Here is a 21,627-nt window from a genome sequence, read left to right as displayed (position 1 = left end):
CACCGCTCTTCAGAATAAGTCACTTCCTTGCCCCTTTGGTTTGGAGCTCAAAGAGTGCCCGTCCTTGGTATAAACTAACTACAACCACGATGCTGGAAGAACCTACTGCCAGGCTTGCTCCTGCTGAAACTTAAGTTTTCCTAAACACTTTATGACAGCCGAGTTTGCTGGGTAGAGTGGTTGATCATTTTAAATACCAGCAAACTCAATTGCAAGAGTAGATCAGTCTTCGCATCCATTTGGGGGGAAAAGAGGGTGTTTGACGTGTCAAGTACTGTTCAGAGGCATAGCAAGGGCTCTCATCATTTCTCCCTTGAGACCTTCTCCCTGTATATCCCTCGGAGTGGTCCTTGCCCGGAGCAGAGGTTTCGATGATCAGGGTGAGCCTGGATGCAGGCTGATTCCCACTTCCAAGCCCTGAGAAGGGATCTTTGCCTGATAATTTTACAGACTGTTATGTGTGGAGCCCAGTCGGCTCTGGTAACCAAATGTGTCCCTAAAGCTGGAACTCTTCTCTGATTTGGGGTGGGAAATGCTCAAACTCTGTAAGAAAGCGTTGTGGAATCATTCCAGAGAGCAAACAGGTAAGCTGTGGCCTTGCTCATGTTTAAAATGTTTTTGCTTTTGTTTTACTTTTTCAACAGCTATAGATCATTTCAAGGTGAGTGCTTCCTCCCTGAGTTTTTTTGGTGTTCAAGCTTAGTTTGGGGGTGGTGTTTTTCCGCAACCTTGCCAGCCTTCTTTTAGATGTTGTATGTACATGACGTTATGAAGCAGAATTTTAACCAGATGTACCAGAACTTAGGCATTCAAATAGGGACTCTTCTATTTAAAATTGTTAGCCTGAAAGGTTATGCTTGTATGTCATTGGTGCTCCTTTGCCAAAACCTCCTGTTTTTGGTAGTAAAATAGGTAAGCCATATGAGAAAATGTATCTTATTTAATAGTCACACCCCATGTTTGACCCAAAATTGTCTTACCTTGGTAACTCACCTCACTTATCAGACCAGGCTCTGAATGTCTTCCTGCAGTTTCTCAAAGTGACCCACCTTGAGAAGAGGAAGATTTGCTGCCATTAAGAGCTCCAAGAGAGGGTTCTGCAGGTTCTAAAGGTTACTCAAAAGAGAAGTTCCCAAAATGTTCTGTACTTTAGCAGTGCCGTTGGAATTGGTTTGCAGCCTCCAGGGTGATTGCTGGGAAATGAGACAGCAGCTGCAATGCTTGAGTTCTGGTATAGTCTTCTAAAAATTAGACACTTATTTCAAATTTATTTCTGGTATGCAACAGGTAGTTTATCAAGTAAAGAGATTTTGTCATTCCTTCATTCAGCAAACATCACTCACCATCTGCCAAATGCAGTAGTCAGTGGAAACACAGTGATGAGTACTTGTTATTCTGTTCTCTAGGCAAGTTCACCATTTTATGGATAAAACAAAAGAATTCGTTCTTTTTTTTAAAAAAAATACATTTTATTGGTTTTTTTTACAGAGAGGAAGGGAGAGGGATAGAGAGAAACATCGATCAGCTGCCTCCTGCACACCCCCTATTGGGGATGTGTCTGCAACCAAGGTACATGCCCTTGACTGGAATTGAACCTGGGATCCTTCAATCTGCAGGCCGACACTCTAGCCACTGAGCCAAACCGGTCAGGGCCGAAAGAATTAGTTCTAAACTTTACCAAGAATCCTCTATTACAGGATGATTGTGTGAGAACAAACAAAAATCTGTGCACCTGGCAGTTAGTGAAGACGTGACCAGAGGACCCTCCATTTCATTGTCTACACTGAATAGGCTGCATGGTTTTCCTAGCACCTGACAGAGAGCATGCACTTAAGAGTTTTGCCAAATTGAATTAATCTCAAATTAACTTAGGACACAGACGCCTAGAGAGATGGTTAACCTGCCCAGAGCAGACCGTGGAACACAAGCCATCTTCTGACCCCCAGTGACTCTCCTCTTCATTGTAGCCAGGTTGACTCGGGTTGCTTCTAATAACAGGGAGATAGATTCTTTGGCACATTTCTCTCTGCAAGATGTTCAACTGTGAGCAGCCTCAGATTATAACTCCCAGGTGACCCCACAGGGCCTCCTAGGGTGACTAGATATCCCCATGTGCCTTGGACAGCCCCTGTTCATGCTTTTTTAAATTGTTAACAGTGCCCCCTTCCAGTCTCAAACATGTTCCAACTTAGACAGTAAATTACATGGGAGCTCTGCTACTAAGTGTCAGATGTTTGCTGAGCCCAGAAACTACAGAAGTGAGTGTGAGCTCTTCCATTCAGACCCTTCATGGGGTACAGGAGGGCCTTCCTACAGACTTTGCAAACACATAGTCTCAGTACAGTATGGTAAGTATGGATACATAACAGAATAATGTACAGTATACTTAGGGCAAGAGTTCTTAATCTGGGGGTCATGGGTGGACCTCAGGAGGTTTTGAATTCCCTAAAATAGAAGATATATTGTGTGTGTCCAGATTTTTCTAGGGAGGGAAGCTGACCCTTCATCTTATTCTCAAAGTAATCCTTGCTCCCAAAGGCTAAGCACTGCTGACAGAGAGAGCACCGAGCCTTGCCTGTTAGTAGCAGGTGCACTCAGGACCTTTGGCCACCCCTGTCTGTTCCGTGCTGAGAACTACCTTTTGAGAGTTGGGAAGTTATCTTTGCATCCTTAGAATGTTGAAGTAATTCCCATAGTTCAAACTGTGGAGGACATTCCTATGTAGTTTAAGTATCTAAGATTCAAACTTCAGCCAAGTTTAAAATCATAAAATGGTGTCATAGATTGGATCTCCATATGGTCATCACTATTTTTTAACTAGTAGTCTGTATCAATAAGTTAACTTTTACTTTTATATGAAAAGGTGTGTTTTGGTTCAAGAAGGGCTATGATAGGAGTATAGTTGGATCAGCACAAAACTTTGGAAGGAAGAAAAGAAAAGCAGGCAAGATCTACTGGTGCAGTAGAAGTCCACAGCTAATGTGTGAGCTGTGTTCCAAAAAAGAATTTATAAAATCAATTTGGAACTCGGGTCCCATTTTCCTATAGGAACAATGGCAAAAAATGGGGGTTAGTTCCCAGGCAGGGAGCAGAAACTCATTTCCTGCAGAGTCTAGGGCTCTGGGACTGAGTACTTGCTTGAGGTGCAGCTCTAAGTTGCAGTCTTGGGATAGCCATTCAGTGGCTAGGTAGCCTTGGTTTCCTTATCTATGAAGGGGACCATCACTTATTTGGAAGGTTGATGTGAGGAAATTGATCAAGCACCTGACACAGAGTAGTGGTCTCTCAGTGGACAGTGGTAGCTGTTGAATTTTTGCAGAAGTTTTTTAAATAATAGAGTCTTGCATTAAGTAGATTCTCAGGTATTTGCTGCATGAAATAGTGAATGAATTACTCCTGAATGTAAGAGACCTGAACTGAACCTGACAGGGGTGAAAGGAGTATGGCTATTGGAAGTTGAGGATTGCCTTTACTCACCTTCACATTAATTCAGTTTAAATTAAAACCTGCTGGGCAGCCCTGGCTGGGTGGCTCAGTTGGAGTGTTGTCCCGTATACAAAAAGTTTGGGAGTTCAGTTTCTGGTCAGATTGCATACAGGAGGCAACTGATAGATGTTTCTCACATGAATGTTTCTTTTTCTCCCTTCCTCTCTACAAAATAATCAATAAAGACATATCCTCAGGTGAGGATTAAGAAGAAAAATGTACCAGGCACATTATCAGGCTCATGTCATCTAATTGTTGCAATGGTCTTGTACAGACCATTATCCCCATATTTGAGATGAAGAAACTGGGGCCTGTCGAGTTTACATAATTTCCCCCAAGATCCTTAAAGCTAGGAAGCAATATAGCTGGGGGTTCAAGTTCTACCTCAAAAGTGCACACTGTTTGCACTAGCCCATGTACCCCTGCAAAGATACAGTGTACCAAGAGATAAAGTCCCATGTTACTTGCTCACTTCTTGGATTATTTGAAGTTTGGCCCTCTTTTTTCATTTCTTACTCTAATGTAAAAAGCAATTTGGATTGGATCTAATCGAACAATGAAACCAAAACAAACCATTTTGCACCTGGGCCCAGGAAGAGGGCTGTTATCAGGTTATGAGAGTTTGTGGCTGTGAACAGATAGTATGTTGCAAGGCCAATCACAGGCTTGGGGCAGGAGGAGGTTCTGCAGAGTATTAGTTGTGTGGTTTTTTAAAAAAACTAGTTTGAAAGGAATTCAATTTTGGTTGATTCTGAGGTAGCTTTGTGTCAAGGTCGCCATTAGACTATAAAGTATGAAAATCAGGATTTGGTTTCAAGTAGTGATGTATAGGTTCAGTAATCAGTTTCATGTGACTGGCTGCCTACAAGGTACCAGGTGCTAGCTTAAGCAGCTGGGGAGATGAAAGTCCCTGCCCTTCTGTGAAGATTTCTTATATACAGTGTAACAAAAAGTATACAGAGATAGGCATAGGGTATCATGCACAAAGGAAAATCTTAGGTGTTTTATTAATATCATTAACCAAGGGACCAGCTGCCTGCCTATGGCCCTTGGCTGATTGCTGTAAACCTCCCCCTCCCCCCCCCCGAATTCCCTGTCTAGAACAGTTAAGAGTATAGGGGGGCTTTAACAGCCAGCCCTCTCCTTGGTAGCTTTCTCATCTTTGCTGATGCCCTGGACTATAGAAGTGTGCTATGTGCAATGACAGGCTCTGTCTGCACAAGGAGGCCGGGAAGTCACAGGAGTAGTCTTGAATTTTCATTTTCAGCAGAATATATCATACAAGAACTAACTTTTTAATAATTTTTTCCAAAGTTCTACCTCTGGATAGCGTAGTTTGAAGACTAAAAATTGAATCATTTTCAAAACTACATATTTAAATGACAGAATGAATTGATTGGTTCATAAATTTCTATTACTGCTAACCACTTAGTTTATTTATGGAGTGATGAATTATAAGTGATTTGTCCTAATGTGTGCTAAATTACAATAATTTACATTAACAGCCCAAAAGGGAGAACAAGAGGGGAGCATCTGTAATACTCTCGACAATAAAGAATTTTTTAAAAAAGCAACAGGAAAAGATTTTCCTGATAAATGCAAAAAAAAAATAGCCCCCAGAAAAACAACTGTAGGTTTAGTTAATGTAATTACATACAGTAATTATATATTTAAGGTTTGCAAGTATATATGTGTGTATGTTTCCAGATCTTGCTGAGATGTCAAGCTGCATGGCTGTGACATACATTATTTTTTTATTGATTTCAGAGATGAAGGGGGAGAGAGAGAGAGAAAGAAACATCAGTGATGAGAGAGAATCATTGATTTGCTGCCTCCTGCATGCCCCACACTGGAGATCGAGCCTGCAACCCAGGCATGTTCGCTGTCCAGGAATCAAACCATGATCTCCTGGTTCATAGGTTGATACTCAACCACTGAGCCACGCTGGCTGGGCCATACATTATTTTAAATTAAAAAATTTGAAAAATCAAGTGGCCATTTAACTTTTCACTATTACTAATATTTCAAACTAACTCAGTGGTGGTGACTTGCTATACCTTTCATTGGTGAATGGTGTTTGCTTATAGACTGTTTGGTGTTGGTTTCATGCACTCACACTCTTACTCCACCTTGTACAATCTGTGTTTAAAACAAATGGAATAGCCTGGCGGTATGGCTCAGCAGTTGGACATCAACCACAGGAACTAAGAAGTTGCTGGTTCGATTCTTAGTCAGGGCACTTGCCCAGGTTGTGGGCTTGATCCCCAGCATGGGTGTGTGCAGGAGGCAGCTGATCGATGACGTTATTCTCTCATCAATGTTTCTCTCTATCCCTCTTCCTCTCTCTCAATAAAAATATGTTTTAACAAAAATGGAACAATGTACTGTCTTTGCACACTGAGGTGGGAAAACCAGAAAATATTCACTTTATAATTAAATCTAGATTAGTACAATAGAAATGAAATCTAAAAATGACATGTTAGTCTTTTGACAGAAACTACAGTTGACCCTTGAACAACTCTGGGGTCAGAGGTGCTAACCTCCTGAGCAGTCTAAAAGCCAGGGATAACTACAGTCAGCCATTTATATGCTCAGATTCCCAACCGCAGAGTTAATCCTTGAACGCTGTGGGTTTGAACTCCATGGGCCAATTGAAAAAACCCACATATAAGTAGACCTCTGCAGTTCAAAACCATGTTATTCAAGAGTCAACTGTACTTAAATATATAAAATGTTCTGCAAGAGTTCTTTCCCACAACATATCTGTATTAGAACAGTGGATCTTGACTTTCCTGTGAGAATCACAGGGTACATGAATACCTTCTTCCGGGGCCTCCATTGGCAGCTCCAATATATAGGTCTGTGGTGAGGCCCAAGATCACACCAAGTGTATCTGATGAGGAAATCAAGGCCATATTTCGAGACTTGCATTTAGGAACAGGAGACAGCCTACAACCTGGGGACTCTTATTAAAGATAGGCCAGGTTTCTGTTATAAACCCTTCTGTTACAGACTCCAGAAAAAATGGTTAGATGCATGCCTTCAGCTTCGCTGCTTTATTCCATAATGCACATTTTCTTGAATTTCATCAGCAGTCTAAGAATCAAAAAGGCTATCCCCTTGCAATGCATATCTTATCACTCATTTTCCATACTTTCTATTAACTGTTTGAGTTGTACTAGTGAGAAGAAGTACATCAGGTACCTTCCTGCCAGATTGCTGCAGATATGAGGTACTTAGCACACAGCTTAGCAAGCACAGTTCATCCTCGTTAAGATGCTGTGTGTGGTAGAACAGCTAGCAGTAGTGGTCTGTGAAGTGGCGACGGGTTTGGAGGAGTTGTGCAGGACCAAGCAAAATGCAGATCCTGGTCCCCCTGCAGGTCAGGAGTAAGTGTGGGGGCGGAAAACCAAGGCAAGACTCAACTTTACGTTTTGATAAATTATATGAATTCATCTTCTCTCTTTTTTCCCCCCCCCCTCCAGAACTGTGGGTACCGATGGATGTGGCTGAGAGCCCTGAACGGGACCCTCGCTCTCCAGAGTTCGAAGAGGAGGAGCAGCAAGGACTCTTGGATGGTGACATTCTGAGAGAACGTGGGTCTGATCAGGATTTGGACAAAGCTGCAGGGAGGGCTTCTGATTTGGAGGATGAGGAAAATGCTGCCCTGGGACTGAGCCAGGAGGAAGAGGAAAGTCGCTCTGATGAGGAGGATCAGGACCAGGACTCTGAGCCTCAGGAGCTGAACAGGGGCCCTACGAGCCCCCCTCATGCAGAGGAAGGGGATGGGGGGGAGGAAGACCGCACAAGTGATCTGAGGGACGAGGCCTCCTCGGTCACCAGGGAACTGGACGAGCATGAGTTAGACTATGATGAGGAGGTCCCCGAAGAGCCAGCCCCCACTGGGCAGGAGGACGAAGCAGAGAAGGCTGGGGCAGAGGAGGATGAGGAAAAGGGAGAAGGAGCTCCCGAGGAGGAGGGAAAGGCCGATGTCCACAGTGTGGAAGAAAAGGAGCCCCTGGAGGCAGCCAAGGAGAAAAAAAAAGAGGATGACGACGGAGAGATTGATGATGGGGAGATCGATGTGAGTATCCCTGGGTTGCAAGTGCATGTAGATAGAGCCCAGAAGGACTTCTTGCCACCAGCCACACCGTGGCCTGGTGCCAGGAGGAGAGCTCTTCATAGGATTAACTTAGCCTCATTTCAGAACAAGGAGGTGGGATGGAGGAGTGCAGGAAAATGAGAGGATTGTCTGGGAGCAGTCGCCATGGTAATTAGGAAGTGCTAAATTCAAAGAGAAGTGGTCTAGATTCAGAAAACTTCTGCCAGTTGGTAGCTGGCAGAATTTCCATGGACCCTCACTCATCTATCTGGTGCTATTGTATTAGAATGCCTGGCCCAAATTTTTTAAGTTTTGGATTTTTTTATTATTATTCATTTCAGAGAGGAAGGTAGAGGAAGAGAGAGATAGAAACATCAATGATGAGAGAGAATCATTAATTGGCTGCCTTCCCCCCCCCCCCACTGGGGATCAAGCCCACAAACCAAGCATGTGCCCTTGACCGGAATCTAACCCTGGACTCTTCGGTCCATAGGCTGACGCTCTATCCACTGAGCCAAATCAGCCAGGACAGTTTTGGATTTTTTTTAACAAGTGAAGAGGAAATTTCTCCTTTTCTCTTTGCTATCTTTAAATCCTATTTGAGTTGACATTCAACCAGAACCATCATGAATCTTTGGTCCTAATCAGGTTCTTGAGACTGATGAAAAGATTCAAGAGGCTTCCTTCAGTTTTGTCTAGGCATTTTTATCTTTGTCCCACAGCTTGTCCTCTGGTGAGGGTCCCAGCTGGGCCAAATAAGACCCTCAGGATTGGATAAAATGGGGTTCTACACCAGAACACCTCAGGTTTTGATCAGGCTATCACACTTTTTTATAACTTATTTAAATCTAGCCTTCAGGTTCAGGAAAAGGTAAGATTGGTAATATATCTTAGATATGGGTAGTTTGGGGTTTTATCACAGATAAGCCTTTTGAAAGAACTTTAATCATGATCTTTAAGAAGTTGAGTTTTGGGGCAAAGAGTCTGAAGTTTTTAAATTTCCCCAGGGAAGGAAATTCTGCTTATCTAAGAGTCATCACATTGACAGGTGTGTAGAATATCTCTCAAATGTTTTGGGTTGGGAGGGAAAAGATTACTAGTTAAATACTTAACCACAGGTTTACTGTAAGTACCACACTTCTCTAATAGCGTGTGGTGGTGACCATGGAGTGCCTAGTGAATTTGTAGGGTTTTAGATGTTGCTTATCTGACTTTAGTTCATAAGAACAGAACTTTACAGGGCATGTGTGGGGTTATAAGCTTAGAATTTTAGATTTTTTTTTATCATCTCATAACTAAGTGTAATCTCCTGAGTTAATAATAATCTTTGTTTAATCTTTATTTTATTTTAATCTTTATATTATTTATTAAATACATAATCTTTATTTTTTTTCATCTTCACCCGAGGACATGTTCACTGATTTTTAGAGATAGAGGAAGGGAGAGAGAAACATCAATTCGGCTGCCTCCCTCACATGCCCCAACAGGGAATCGAACCCACAACCCAGGTGTGTGCGGTTGGCTGGGAATATAACCCACAACTCTTTGGTGTACAGGACAATGTTCCAACTAACTGAACCACCTGGCCAAGGCTATTATCTTATTTAAAAGGGTGTTGTTGGAACATTATCATGCAGGTTCCCTTAGGTTTTGCCAGCTATACTTCCCTTCCACTTTGGGAAAGTTCAGTTCTGTCACAGAGTTGGCAAAGGGGAACATGGTGTCATGACACTCAAGTTGATCAATGTGGATGAACTTTTGACCAGTAAATGGTCATTGGTTGAGATTGCTTGTGAATTTGGTGTTTTAGCCACTAGGGAATGTTGGAGAGCTCTAGATTGTGGCCTAAGGGATCTGGACAGTTCATTTCCCATTAAGAGAGGACCAGTCATGAACTCGCTTTGCTTCAACTGTTGAATAAGTATTTTTTTTTAATCTTTATTGTTGAGATTATTACAGATGTCCCTCTTTTTTCCCCCCATTGCCTCCATCCACCCAATTCCTGCCCCAGGTCTTTGCCACCCTATTGTCTGTGTCCATAAGTAATGCATATATGCATATAAGATCTTTGTTTAATCTCTTCCTGCCCACCACCCGCCTCCCTCATCAGGCTGTTCCATTTCCATGTCTCTGATTCTATTTTATTCACCAGTTTATTCTGTTCATTAGATTTCTCATTCATTTATTTTGATTTTTAGATTCAGTTGTTGATAGGTTTGTATTAGTTGCCATTTTGTTGTTCATATTTTTTTTTCTTCTTCTTCCTCTTCTTAAAGAATACCCTTCAACATTTTATATAATACTGGTTTGGTGGTGATGAACTCCTTTAGCTTTTTCTTGTCTGTGAAGCTCTTCATCTGATCTTCCAGTCTAAATGATAGCTTTGCTGAGTAGAATAATCTTGGTTGTATGTCCTTGCTGTTCATCACTTTGAATATTTTTTACCACTCCCTGCAGTTTCTGTTGAGAAATCAGCTGACAGTCAGATGGGCATTTTCTTGTATGTAACTAAGTGCTTTTCTCTTGCTGCTTTTAAGATTCTCTCTTTGTCTTTAGCCCTTGTCGTTTTAATTATGATGTGTCTTGGTATGGTCCTCTTTGGGTTTCTCTTGTTTGGCATTCTCTGTGCTTCCTGGACTTGTAAGTCTATTTCTTTCACCAGGTAGGGAAAGTTTTCTGTCATTATTTCTTCAGATAGGTTTTCAATATCTTGGTTTCTCTCTTCTTACACCCCCATAATGTGAATGTTGGTATGTTCGAAGTTGTCCCAGAGACTCTTTACACTATCTTCATATTTTTGGATTTTTTTTCTTTTTGCTTTTCTTGTTGGGTATTCTTTGCTTACTCATATTTCAAATCATTGATTTGATTTGCAGAATCCTCTAGTCTACTGTTGATTCCCTCTAAATTATTCTTTATTTCAGTCGGTGTATGTTTAATTTCTTAATTTTTTTTTTTTTTGGAGGTTTCTAGAAGATTCTTGAGTAACCTTATAACTGTGGTTTTGAACTCTATATCCAGTAATTTGTTTTCTTCCATTTCTTGCACTTGTGACATGTTTCTTTGTCTCTGCATTTTGGCTGCTTCCCTGTGTTTGTTTCTGTGTATTGGGTGAAGCTGCTATGTCTCCTTCAGTTGGTAGAATGGTCTTGTGTAGTATGTGTTCTATAGGGTCCAGTGGCTCAGCCTCTTCAGTCATCTGATCTAGGCACTCTAGATGTGCCCCTTTGTGGGCTGTGTGCACGGTCTTATTGTAGTTGAGCTTTGATTGCTGTTGGTGTCACTGGGAGGAATTGACCTCCAGGCCAATTGGCTGTGAGGACCAGCTGCGACTACAGTGGGAGAGCTTTTGTGCAGGAGACACCTCTGTGGAGCAGGACTTGCTTCAGTGGGGCTTTGGTGCTCACTGAGTCTGCCCCTTGACTGTGTTGCTTATGGATGTGTAGAGTTGTAATCTGGTATGGTCTGGTACTAACTGCTAGGTACACGGGCTCTTAGGTTTCCAGGATGTACAAAGTCAGCTTCCTGACCCAGCTGCAGGAGATTTTAGCCAGGGTGACTAAAATCCATTCATATGCAAAAGCTGCTGCACGCAGCTTGGGTGGGGTTGTAAATTGGATGAGGCAGGGTCTTAGGGAGTCACCAGGGCGGAGCAAACAGAAATGGCTGCCAGTCAACTCTGTGACTGGGGAAGTCCCAGCATAGGAACAATGATCCCTGTGAACACCTCTGTCTAGGACAGTGATGGCGAACCTTTTGAGCTCGGCATGTCAGCATTTTGAAAAACCCTAACTTAACTCTGGTGCCATGTCACATATAGAAATTATTTGATATTTGCAACCATAGTAAAACAAAGATTTATATTTTTGATATTTATTTTATATATTTAAATGCCATTTAACAAAAATCAACCAAAAAATGAGTTCGCATGTCACCTCTGACACGAGTGTCAGAGGTTTGCCATCACTGGTCTAGGAGAAGGCCGACCCAGAGTTCCTGCCCCGATGCCAGATAATCCAGTCCTCTTCATATGTGTCTGTGTTCCCCAGAGCCTCGCCCTGGTGCTGGAGCTCAGAGGAAGCAGGACCTTGTAAGTTCAGTTCATGGTGCCAGCCTTTTTGAGAGGAACAGCTGGGTCTCCAGCAGCCTTGGTTCACTGAGCCCCAATCCACACTGGTTTTTACAGCCCAGAGTTGTTCTTACTGCCGTGAGCTGGTGGTCTGGTGTGGGGTTGGGACCCCTTGCTCCTCTGGGCGGCCTCCCTCCACAGAGAAGATCTCCCTCCCAGTTAAAAAAGCTACACACGTGGGTGTCAGACCAGCCCATTCCTCACCTTCTACCAGTCTCCACGTGCTTCCTTCTTTACTTCTCTAGTAGGACTTCCATTCAGCCAGCTTTCCAGCAGTTCTGGATGATGGTTGTTCTGTATTTTAGTTGTAATTTTGATGTGGTTGTTGGAGGCAGCGAGTACAGGCGTTTACCTACACCACCATCTTGTCCTTCTGAGTAAGTTTTAAGAGGAAATTTATCTACTCTTCTGTCTTTCCGTGGCCGTATGGGGTCAAGTGTCTCCCTGCTGGTCCCAGGGGACTTTGGCGTCATCCCACCAATGGGTTTTTCCACTGCACTTAGATGTGCTGGTGTGGGACATTGAGTTGAATTGAGCTGTCCCTGAAAAACACGCATCCTCCGGAGATTTGTTTCCCCTAGAAACAGCATGTGAAATAAAAATTCAGTTTGGTTTCTTACCCACTCAGATCCCATGGTTGATGGGTTGGTTTGGCTTGTTTTGCCCTGCATGACACCCTTTCGTAAGGGGCCCTACACGTGGAAATAGTCTGCTGCTGAGGAGACCTTGAGAACATAGTTTCTTTCGGTCGCAGGAGGCAGTTTCCATCCCATACCCCAGACTGTGCCTCCTACTCAAGTCACCCCTGCAGGTCTGTTTTCTTGGACACAGCACCAGTAGGCCCAACTGTGTGCCAGCCTCGTCCCAATGCCCTGGGGATAATGACAGGTTAGAGCAGAGTCTCCCCCCAACTCAGGGACAGGCAGACCTCACCACGGGGAGGCACTGGTGACTTGGGCCCTCACAGCAGCACACCTGGCCTGCAGTTGCCCAGCTTCTTTCCAGGATCCTCCCTATTCTTTAAGTGTTGGTGTAAATGTCACCTCCTTAACATAGGCTCTACCTCCTGCCCCTGCCTCTCTGTTGCACCTGGCACCTTTATTGTACTGCTACAGTTAAATTAACTGGGTCATTAGTATGTTTGTTCCTGTCACTTCCCACCTCTCTCTTCCCACCTCCAGGAACACAGTTCCCTACTTCTGGGACCTACTGGGGTGGCTTCCTCAGTATCCCCAGGACCTGGTACATTGTAGGCAGCCAGTAACTGCCTTCTGAGCAAATAGAGAAACCTGCTGCTTAGGGGTATGTTTAGTTTGAGTGCCGTTGAGATGTAGAGTGGCAGTGGGCAGAAGGTTTACACCGGAGAGCCATTCTCATAGAGAGGGCAGTTTAAGCGCTGGTTGTGGGTGACCAGCACCAGCCCTAACCACCATTGGGAAACCCAGTGTTAGTCACCTATCAGCTTGTACATCAGAATGACTGTTGCTGATTCGTTTTTCCTGCTCTCTGTCTGCCAGTTTTAATCCTTCATTTCCTGTCACATCTCTGCTTGAGTGTGTGCCCTGTGTCCCTACAAGCACACTATCCTCTTTCTTTCCCAACATGCCCTGTCCCCAGCCCCAGCTACATTTCTCTGACAGAGCAGGGAACAAAGGTGTGTACCTGGGTCCATGAACAGCCTACTTCTGGCAGGCCTTTGGTCTGGTCCCCTTTAGTTTTAAATCTCTACAGAAAGTAACTTCTGGTCCTAATGGGAACTATACATTACAGAGGGCTTTTTCCTGGTGGCTTTTAAGCGCAGCTCTGCTATCAGGGTGAACCACCTGGATATTATGGGGAGGAAATGTGCATTCAATGAGGCCCCTGAGAGGTTCCGTGCACAGTAGGCGTCCTGCCAGCGGGCTGAATCGAGAGGTTCACTCACGGTTCAGAAGGCCCCTTCTGCACATGTGGCTGCTCCGTCTCCTCCCTCAGTGTCTGGCCCTGCGTTGCTGGCAACAGCTGGGTTTGAAGAGTCTAGAACGCCATGCCACATATCCTCCTATAACTGAGGAGCTCTTCCCTTCTGTCAGGTGCATTGTCCTGCTTTTCTCCCTTTACATTGTGGGTCACTGGGACAAGGTGAACTGATTTGGGGGGAGTCACCCCCACCCTCCCCAACTTTTCCACTCTTGGAAGCTTCCTTGATAGTGCTATGAATTTGTACAATAAACCCTTCTGCATCTCTGGTTAGTCTCTCACCAGAATCATTTCTTCCTTTTGGGTTTGATGAATGGATCACATGACCTTTGTGGGTCGTTGATTCACCTTTACAGACGTGTCTTCCTACCTATAGTCTGTCCATCCTCTCCTTGGCTTGTTTATGTAGTTCTGTTTTTATATCTTACTTGTCAGTCAGTTAATAGAACTTTGATCATCTGGAATGTATCATCTCCTTGGGGTGTATGTTTTGTTCTTTTTATCCAAGATTCTCATACTGGTGGGGTGGCCTCTCAGAGACAGAAGGACATTTCCTGAGTGGATAGTCCACGTGACTCCTTGGTCAGAAGTGTTAGCTCTCAATCTACCCACATACAAAAAATACCCCCTTTTGACGCATCTCCCCACAGAAAGATTACTGTGACTGTTCAGGTGCTGCTTCAGACCACACTGTATCATCTTTCTAAAATCAAAACATTTTGAATTCCCAAAACATCTGGCTGTGAGGTTTTGGGGTAAGGGATTATAGACCTGTATTGTTACCCCATTTTACAGATGCAGGATCCAGGGTGTAAGGACATTGCGAGTGACAGTGTCCAGGTGGTGCCTACGTCTCTGTTCTGGTGTGTGTGTGGATATGCCAAATCTGCTTCTGTGCACAGCAGCACCGTGTGGTGACCATGCCCTTATCTTCCATTGCTATGGGAGCTGCCCTGTTGGAAACCAGTTCTTACATGAGTAATATATAGGCTTTTTTTTAAAAGGAAAATAAAAACCTGCTCAAAGAAGAAAGCAAAAACAACTTATGCTACCATTGCTTAGAGATAATTGTATTTTGGCACATTGTCTCTGAGGTATTTTTCCATTAAAATAGTGATTTCTAATTAAGTGCGCACTGTTCATGTTTTATATAAGGCACGTGAGCTCTCTGAATGCATCCCTGTTCTGCTAGAGGAAATTGCCATACCATCAGAATTTGAACTCAGGCCTTTCATCCAGTCATACGTATTTTATAAAGGCGTTAAAGTTGAATGTGCCCTGTGCATATTGACCCTGAGAAAGTGCTGATAGAGGTATGCCAATGAGCCATGGAAGTTCCTTAGATTTGTAAACTGTAGAGGGCTTTGCACATTCCCCCAAGTTAGATATCTGTACCATTTTAGCCATGGGGGTGATGTTTGCTGAGAACTTCACAGGCACTGTCCTTATCATTGACCCACCAATTTGCTTCTGGCTGGACCACTAAGACCTCTCCTTGTCCTCTGCTATCTGCTGCCTCTGCTCTAGGTCACAAGATCAGGAGGCCTGAAGTAATTCCCAGACATTATTTGATGTAACAGCCCTCAAACAATGAACATTGTGAATTTGTCTGTAGAGATCCCTTTCTTGAGTTGTATTTGCATGAAACTCTTAAGATTAAGAACTCGTTTTAATCATCTGTCACTTGGAAAAGTCATGTTAAATGAATGGTTGGTTGAAAATTCAGGATATTATATTGTTGAGTGATTTATTGATTGTTTTTTGTTTTTTAATTAAAATAGAGACCATAAATGCAGCAAACTAGTGTGTACAGCCCTTTGTTTATCCTGGCAGGTGTGGGGATTAGATGACAGTGTTCTCTATTCATTGGTTTGACATTATATTGTGTGCTTTACTGTGCATTTCTAGATCTGTTTACTGATTGTTTTTAGAAGCTGCATATACTCCTTATGGTTCATGTGACTGCTTACCAATCTTAAGTTGGGTAGGTGGTTCTTCTTTTTGCTCTTGCAAATATTGAAAGTAACGCCTTTGCAGAAACACATACCTCTTTAAATCTGATCTAGTATACTACTATGATCCTGACTTTGAAAAACTATTATTCTACACTCATTATTTCACTCCCATGCATTAATTTTTAGAAGATTTTAATGGGTTCTAACCTATCAAAAGGGCTTTGTATTTTTAATGAGAACAGAGAGAATCTGCTTTAAACTTAGAGTTCATGTGAAATACCACATTAAGGCTTTAGGATAGTAATCATTACTATGAGAAAATAATAAGCAAATATTAAGACTTAAAGAAATTCTAGGGTTGGAGAAGATGGGGAGATGTTCAGGAGGTACGAACTTGCAATTATAAGATAAATTCTAGGGACCTTAAAAAAGTGAATGTGAATAAATTTAATCTTTAAAAAAAATCATTCTGTTGGCTCTCTTATGGGATATAACAAGTATCTATTCTTTCTGTTACAAGATGCTTTTTAATAACTCAGATTTTCAAGGCAGAAATTATATATCTATTATTTAAGCTTTAAAAATAGTCATCCTAGCCCTGGCTGGTTTGGCTCGGTGGATAGAGCATCGGCCTGAGGACGGAAGGATCCCAGGTTTGATTCTGGTCAAGGGCACATGCCCGGGTTGTGGTCTCGATCCCCAGTGGGGCGTGTGAGGGAGCCAGTCAATGATTCTCTCTTATCGATGTTTCTCTTTCCCTCTCCCTTCCTCTCTAAAATCAATAAAAATATTTTAAAAAAATAGTCATCATAAATCCAGGGTTTGACTTTAGCATTTCTGCATTCAACAGATACTTTTTATTTACTATGAGCCCAGCACTATGCTTGGACCAGCAACACATAGTGAGCAGACAGACACAGTCCTGTGAGCTCCATTGAGCGGGCCATGATGGTGGTGACCAGTGCTACAGGAGGGGGCTGTGGGGACCATTGTGAAGGGAGATGGGTTCCCTGAGGAAGGGGACTCAAGCTGCAATCTGAGAGTAAGATGTGTTAAGAGAGGAGGGAAGCCTTGGCCAGTGTTGCTCAGTGATAAGACCTTAGGCCTGCTCACCCAAGGGTCGAAGGTTTGATTCCCAGTCAAGGGCATGTACCTGGGTTGCAGGTTTGATCCCCAGCCCCAGTCAGGGTGCATGCAGGAGGCAAACAATGGATGTGTCCCTCTCACATTGATTTTTCTCTTTCTCTCTTTCTCCCTCCCCTCCTCCCTTCCTCCCACTCTCTAAAAATCAATGGAAAAAATCCTTGGATTTTTAAAAAACAAAAAAAAAAAAAAAAGAGGAGGGAAGAATATTGTCTGCTTGGATTTTGAAAAGATCACTGTGCATTGTGGGGAGTGTGTGGGAGAGATTGGGGGGATACCAGTTAGGGAGTGCTTCCCCTGACCAGGTGAGACTGGGTCATATTCTGGAAGATGGTGGTGCTACAGGAGATGGGGTGAGTGACCTCCAGAACTCTGCCCTGTGGGACCCCTTGGATTGATTACACTAGGGCACTCTCAGACAGGCTGGGATGTTTCATCCTAGACAGACCAACAGAGATATCGCAGGGCAACTGGATACCTACTTGGGCTGGGGGTGACCCTGGGGTGGGGGGTGGTCTCATCTGAGAGGCACAAGTGAGCAGGAGTCTACAAGTGACCAAGGGGAGTAGGTGGAAGTCTGTGCAGGTAGGTCAGTGGTGACAGGCCCTGCGGTAGGGGGCGCTGGGGAGGGCACAGAGCAGTGGTCCAGGTTGTGGCTGTTCTTTAGGGTTGGAGTTAAGCTCCCATGTTATTCTAAAGTTTGAAAACCAAGATTAAGAACTCTGGACTGAGAAGGGCCTAGGTCTGAGATGAAAGGTGGGTTCACAAAACTGGCGAGGTGGCATTGCCAACCTGAGTCACCTAACTTCCCTCCTCCCTACCCCCCAGACGTTTAAATAAGAGGAAGTTAGTATTGAATTTTAAGGACCTACGATATTTTATTCTAAATGTACAAAATATTAAAAACCTAAATGTAGCCATATCCTGCCCGGAATTGGTAATTAAGAGAAATATAACGAAACCCAGGTTTGGCCCATGGGTTACATGCTTATTAGTGTCTTTACTCGGTATTCTTTCATGGAATTCCTCAGCCTTATAGGTAAGCTTTGAGATTTCCCATTGTGTGGGTGAGGAATCTGAGGTTTGGAAGATGAGCATGAATGAATTGGTGAGTGGCCCAGACATGGTCTTATGACAGTATCCTTTCTGGTTTGGTGAAAACCATGCCTGCTGGAAGATACCCCTCCTGCCTCTTCCCTCGTGTTAAGATGATTCCCTCTGCAAGTCACATTGTCCTCTGTTTCAGGATGATGATCTGGAAGAGGGCGAAGTAAAGGACCCCAGTGACAGGAAGGTGAGGCCTCGTCCCACCTGCCGATTCTTCATGAAAGGTAATTATCAGAGTGAGGGGCCTTTGCATGGCCCATTTGTGTGGCCTCGGCTTTTTCTGGGACTGTAGTGGTGGTTCAGCCTTGTCGAGTGCCCTGGAGCCTGTGTTTGGCTATTCCTGGGGTCAGAGTATGACCGTTTGTGGTGGCAGTGGTGGTGGTGGTATTGATGTGAAGCAATAGATTCTTTTATTTGTCCTTTAATCACTTGAATGACTAATTCAGAGGGGAGCCAGTCTAGTCATTTTCACACTTGTGGTTCCAAACCCAGTTGTTTATAACAGACCCATGACTTTAATGTAGACAGTACCAGTCATTTTTCTAAGTGGTTCTTTTTATAAGGCCAAGTGCCCTAAGTACCAGTTTTGACATTTCCCCACCTCTATAAGGAAAATTACCACTCTTCCGCAAGATGAATTAGAAGTATATACTTCATTTGAAATGGATTTCTAAATAGCCAAGGGATGGCCTCTGAAAGCAGCAAGGCTCTCTCTCCTGAAAAGTAAATGATGTGAGTCAAGAAGCAGTAACAGGTGGCAATATGATAAAATCTTGTTGAAAAGTCTGGACTAAAGTCTTGGGAGATTTGGAAATGGAAATGAGACTTTCCATTCTTAAGGTTTCTTTATATGCAGCAGTAGTTTGGGTATGTCTTGTAATTTAGCATTTTCCTTGGATAGGTAGGAAGATGCTTTTCTCTTAATTTTACTCTGACCCTTGACTTTGCTCACTGACCCAGCCTGCGTGTACCGTCTAAAGTTCACAAGAGCTTCCTGTACTTCTTTTCCAGATGTTGTGACACCATTATCCACTCTTCTTCCACCAATATCAAATTCCATACCATTCAGAGACCAGGTTAAAGGTACAAAATATACAATATTCACTCTCTTTAGTCCCTCAAAGTCCCCCTGCTCCAGAGGCCAGACTTCTTTCTCTTGGACCCAAAGTACTACTGTGAAGTGAAAAGGAAGGGGAGGCTTGCAGGGGCAGAGAGCCGTTGTGAGCCTTAATAATTAGAGGCGTTGATGAAGCTCGAGGGAGCTGTGCGCTGACCGAACGGGAAGGACGTTGTGAGCCTTAATAATTAGAGGCGTTGATGAAGCTGTGCGCTGACCGCACGGGAAGGGCGGGATTGCAGGGGCACAGTGGAGTCCCATCTCATGGAGAGGCAGCTCTGCACTTCAAGCGGCCCTTGAATGACCCCATCCTATCCCTAATACTGAGGGATGACCTGATGATGAGGGTGCATGGGAGCTGAGGGACCAGCACACTCAGGACCCAGATCACCTTGCACCTCAGGGCTTGTGCACTTGGCCTGTGCTATTTACATGTTTATTGTTTCTGACAAGCCAAAAGCAGTTTGACTTGCCTGTATGTGATGGGCTCTACCATGCCCAAGGGGGAACAGCCAGCAGTCATGTACTGTAGAGCAGACATTACATCATGAGCAGCACAGCCACCCTAAGATAAGCGTGCAATACATTTTAGAAAGTATATGAAGTGTCAGTATTTCAGAAACTTTAGCAGAATACCTCCTTTCCGTAATGATTTAAAAACACATGTCATTATATCTCTGAAACTTCTAGATTAAAGCAGTGGAGCAAATATGTACACATAACATAAATATAGTTGCAGTCATTTCCAATTAGCACTGTTCACAAGTGGGGGTCAGAAGCCTGGCCAACTGGTTAGAACTAGCCAGAGACTCCCACAGCGGGGGCAGCAGTATCCACCATTCATGCCACGGAGGCTCTGGTCCAGTGCTGGAGTCACACACTGGAGTAGTTTCCAGAACTTAGCAAGAGAAGCATGCATATAAATGAAGTTGTTGCTGGAACTGCAGATCAGCATCATGAGGAGATTCCCGATGGACAAGGACAGGACACCGTCTCCATGGATGCCCCGGGGTCACCTCAGAATAGGAGCGAGGTTCCTCCAGGGTCAAACTTGAGCGCTTAGTTTGGATTTCAGGGAATGAGACCAGTGGGTAAGGCTTTCTGCACTAGAAAAATCTAAAGCTAGTGGCAAGCAGCCTTTTTGCAGTGTAATTGGGCATGATCAGTAACTTGTTTCAGGAATATTTTTTAAAATATATTTACCTTTCCTCCTATACTGTTTGTTTATTCTACGGAGAATTCTAAGTAAATGGTTTGTTTGTTTGTTTTATTTTTTGTTTTGTTTTTAGTGTTCTAGAACATAGCTCCTGATTTTCTTAGTTATAAAAAAGTTTTGGGATGTAAATGATTTTGCTTACCTGCAATTTGCAAGTTTGGTGTTAAATTGAGGTGGATATGTTTACGTTCCTTCCAATAGTGGAAGTCATTTAAAAAATGAAGTTTGTTGTGTTTGGCGAGGATGCATAGAAATGGAACCCTCATACACTGCTGGTGGGAACATAAAATGTCAGCTCCTCAGAAAGTGAAGAATAGAGCTACCATGTGACCCAACAATTCCATTCTGGGTATCCATCTAGGAGAAATGAAAACATCCACACAAAAACTTGTATATGAACATAACAGCATTATTCATAATAGCCAAAAAGTGGAAACAGCCCAAATGTCCATAACTGATGATGGGTAAGTAAAATTTGGTTTACCCATACAATGGAATATTATTCAACCATAAAAAGGAATAAAGTACTGATACTACAATATGGGTGAACATTGAGGACACTGTGCTAAGTTAAAGAAAGAAACCAGACACAAAAGACTGCATATTGTAAATTTTTACCTATGTGAACTGTCCAGAATAAGAAGCAGAAAGTGGATTAGTCATTGTATAGGCCAGGGGGTGGGAACAGTGAGGGGTGATGTATAATGAGTACAGGGTTTCCTTTTGGAAAGATGAGATATTCTGGAATTAGTGCACAACTTTGAATATACTAAAACTCACCAACTATATACTTTGTGTGTTTTTTTCTTTTTTTTCTGACTATATACTTTGAATGGTGATATTTTGTGGTATATGAATTGTATCTTAATTTGGGGAGGGAAATTCTTTTAAGTTTGTTAACTGTGTTTCTGTTACAAGTTGTGATCTTCAGATTAATCATTTAATTGCCCAAATGGACACTTTCATATTTGTGACCATTGAAAACAAAATGTATTTAGGCAAACAAATTGAAACATTTTAAAACACCAATATTTTGTTTAGGGTATATTTTTACCTCTCTTATATTTATGTTGAATCATCAATACACTGAGTTCTAGTCACAAAGGCATAAATAGCATTTTCTTTAAACTATGCCCTCCTTTGGATTTCTGATTTCCCCAGCTGTCAGTAGGGCCTAGCCTATTCTGTGAGCCAGACCTCCTTGTCTCAGCTGCTTCCTGTTCTCTTTTTGTTAATTGTGGTAAAATATTCATAATATAAAATTTACCATCTCCACTTTTATTGTTGTTGTTAATCCTCACCGGAGGATATTTTTCCATTGATCTTTTTTTTTCTTTTTAAGGTCCATTGATCTTTTAGAGAAAGTGGGAGAGGGAAAGAGAGAGAAACATCGATGTGAGAGAAATACATCAA

At 43.0% G+C, this 21,627-nt stretch overlaps 1 protein-coding gene across 6 annotated transcripts in view; it reads left to right on the top strand.

The window, feature by feature from the left end:
• Window positions 1–648: 648 nt before the first annotated feature.
• ZC3H18 (zinc finger CCCH-type containing 18) overlaps window positions 649–21,627 on the top strand; it is a 68,583-nt gene continuing 47,604 nt past the window's right edge. For 2 of the 6 annotated variants that reach the window (XM_005862510.2, XM_014536657.1), the window contains exons 1-2: window positions 6,972–7,570; window positions 18,021–18,105. In XM_005862510.2, the coding sequence (XP_005862572.2) occupies window positions 6,986–7,570; window positions 18,021–18,105 (670 nt within the window). In that variant the 5' untranslated portion in view covers window positions 6,972–6,985. Of the gene's footprint in view, window positions 662–2,872; window positions 2,984–6,708; window positions 6,719–6,971; window positions 7,571–18,020; window positions 18,106–18,892; window positions 18,965–21,627 lie in introns of those variants that run through there. The other 4 variants (XM_014536659.1, XM_014536658.1, XM_014536660.1 and 1 more) reach the window with 4 other exon arrangements.

Source organism: Myotis brandtii, unplaced genomic scaffold (assembly GCF_000412655.1).
Source record: "Myotis brandtii unplaced genomic scaffold, ASM41265v1 scaffold165, whole genome shotgun sequence".
Lineage (NCBI taxonomy): Eukaryota > Metazoa > Chordata > Mammalia > Chiroptera > Vespertilionidae > Myotis > Myotis brandtii.
The sequence above is the reverse complement of the archived record's forward strand: the minus strand, read 5'-3'. Positions and strand labels throughout refer to the sequence as shown.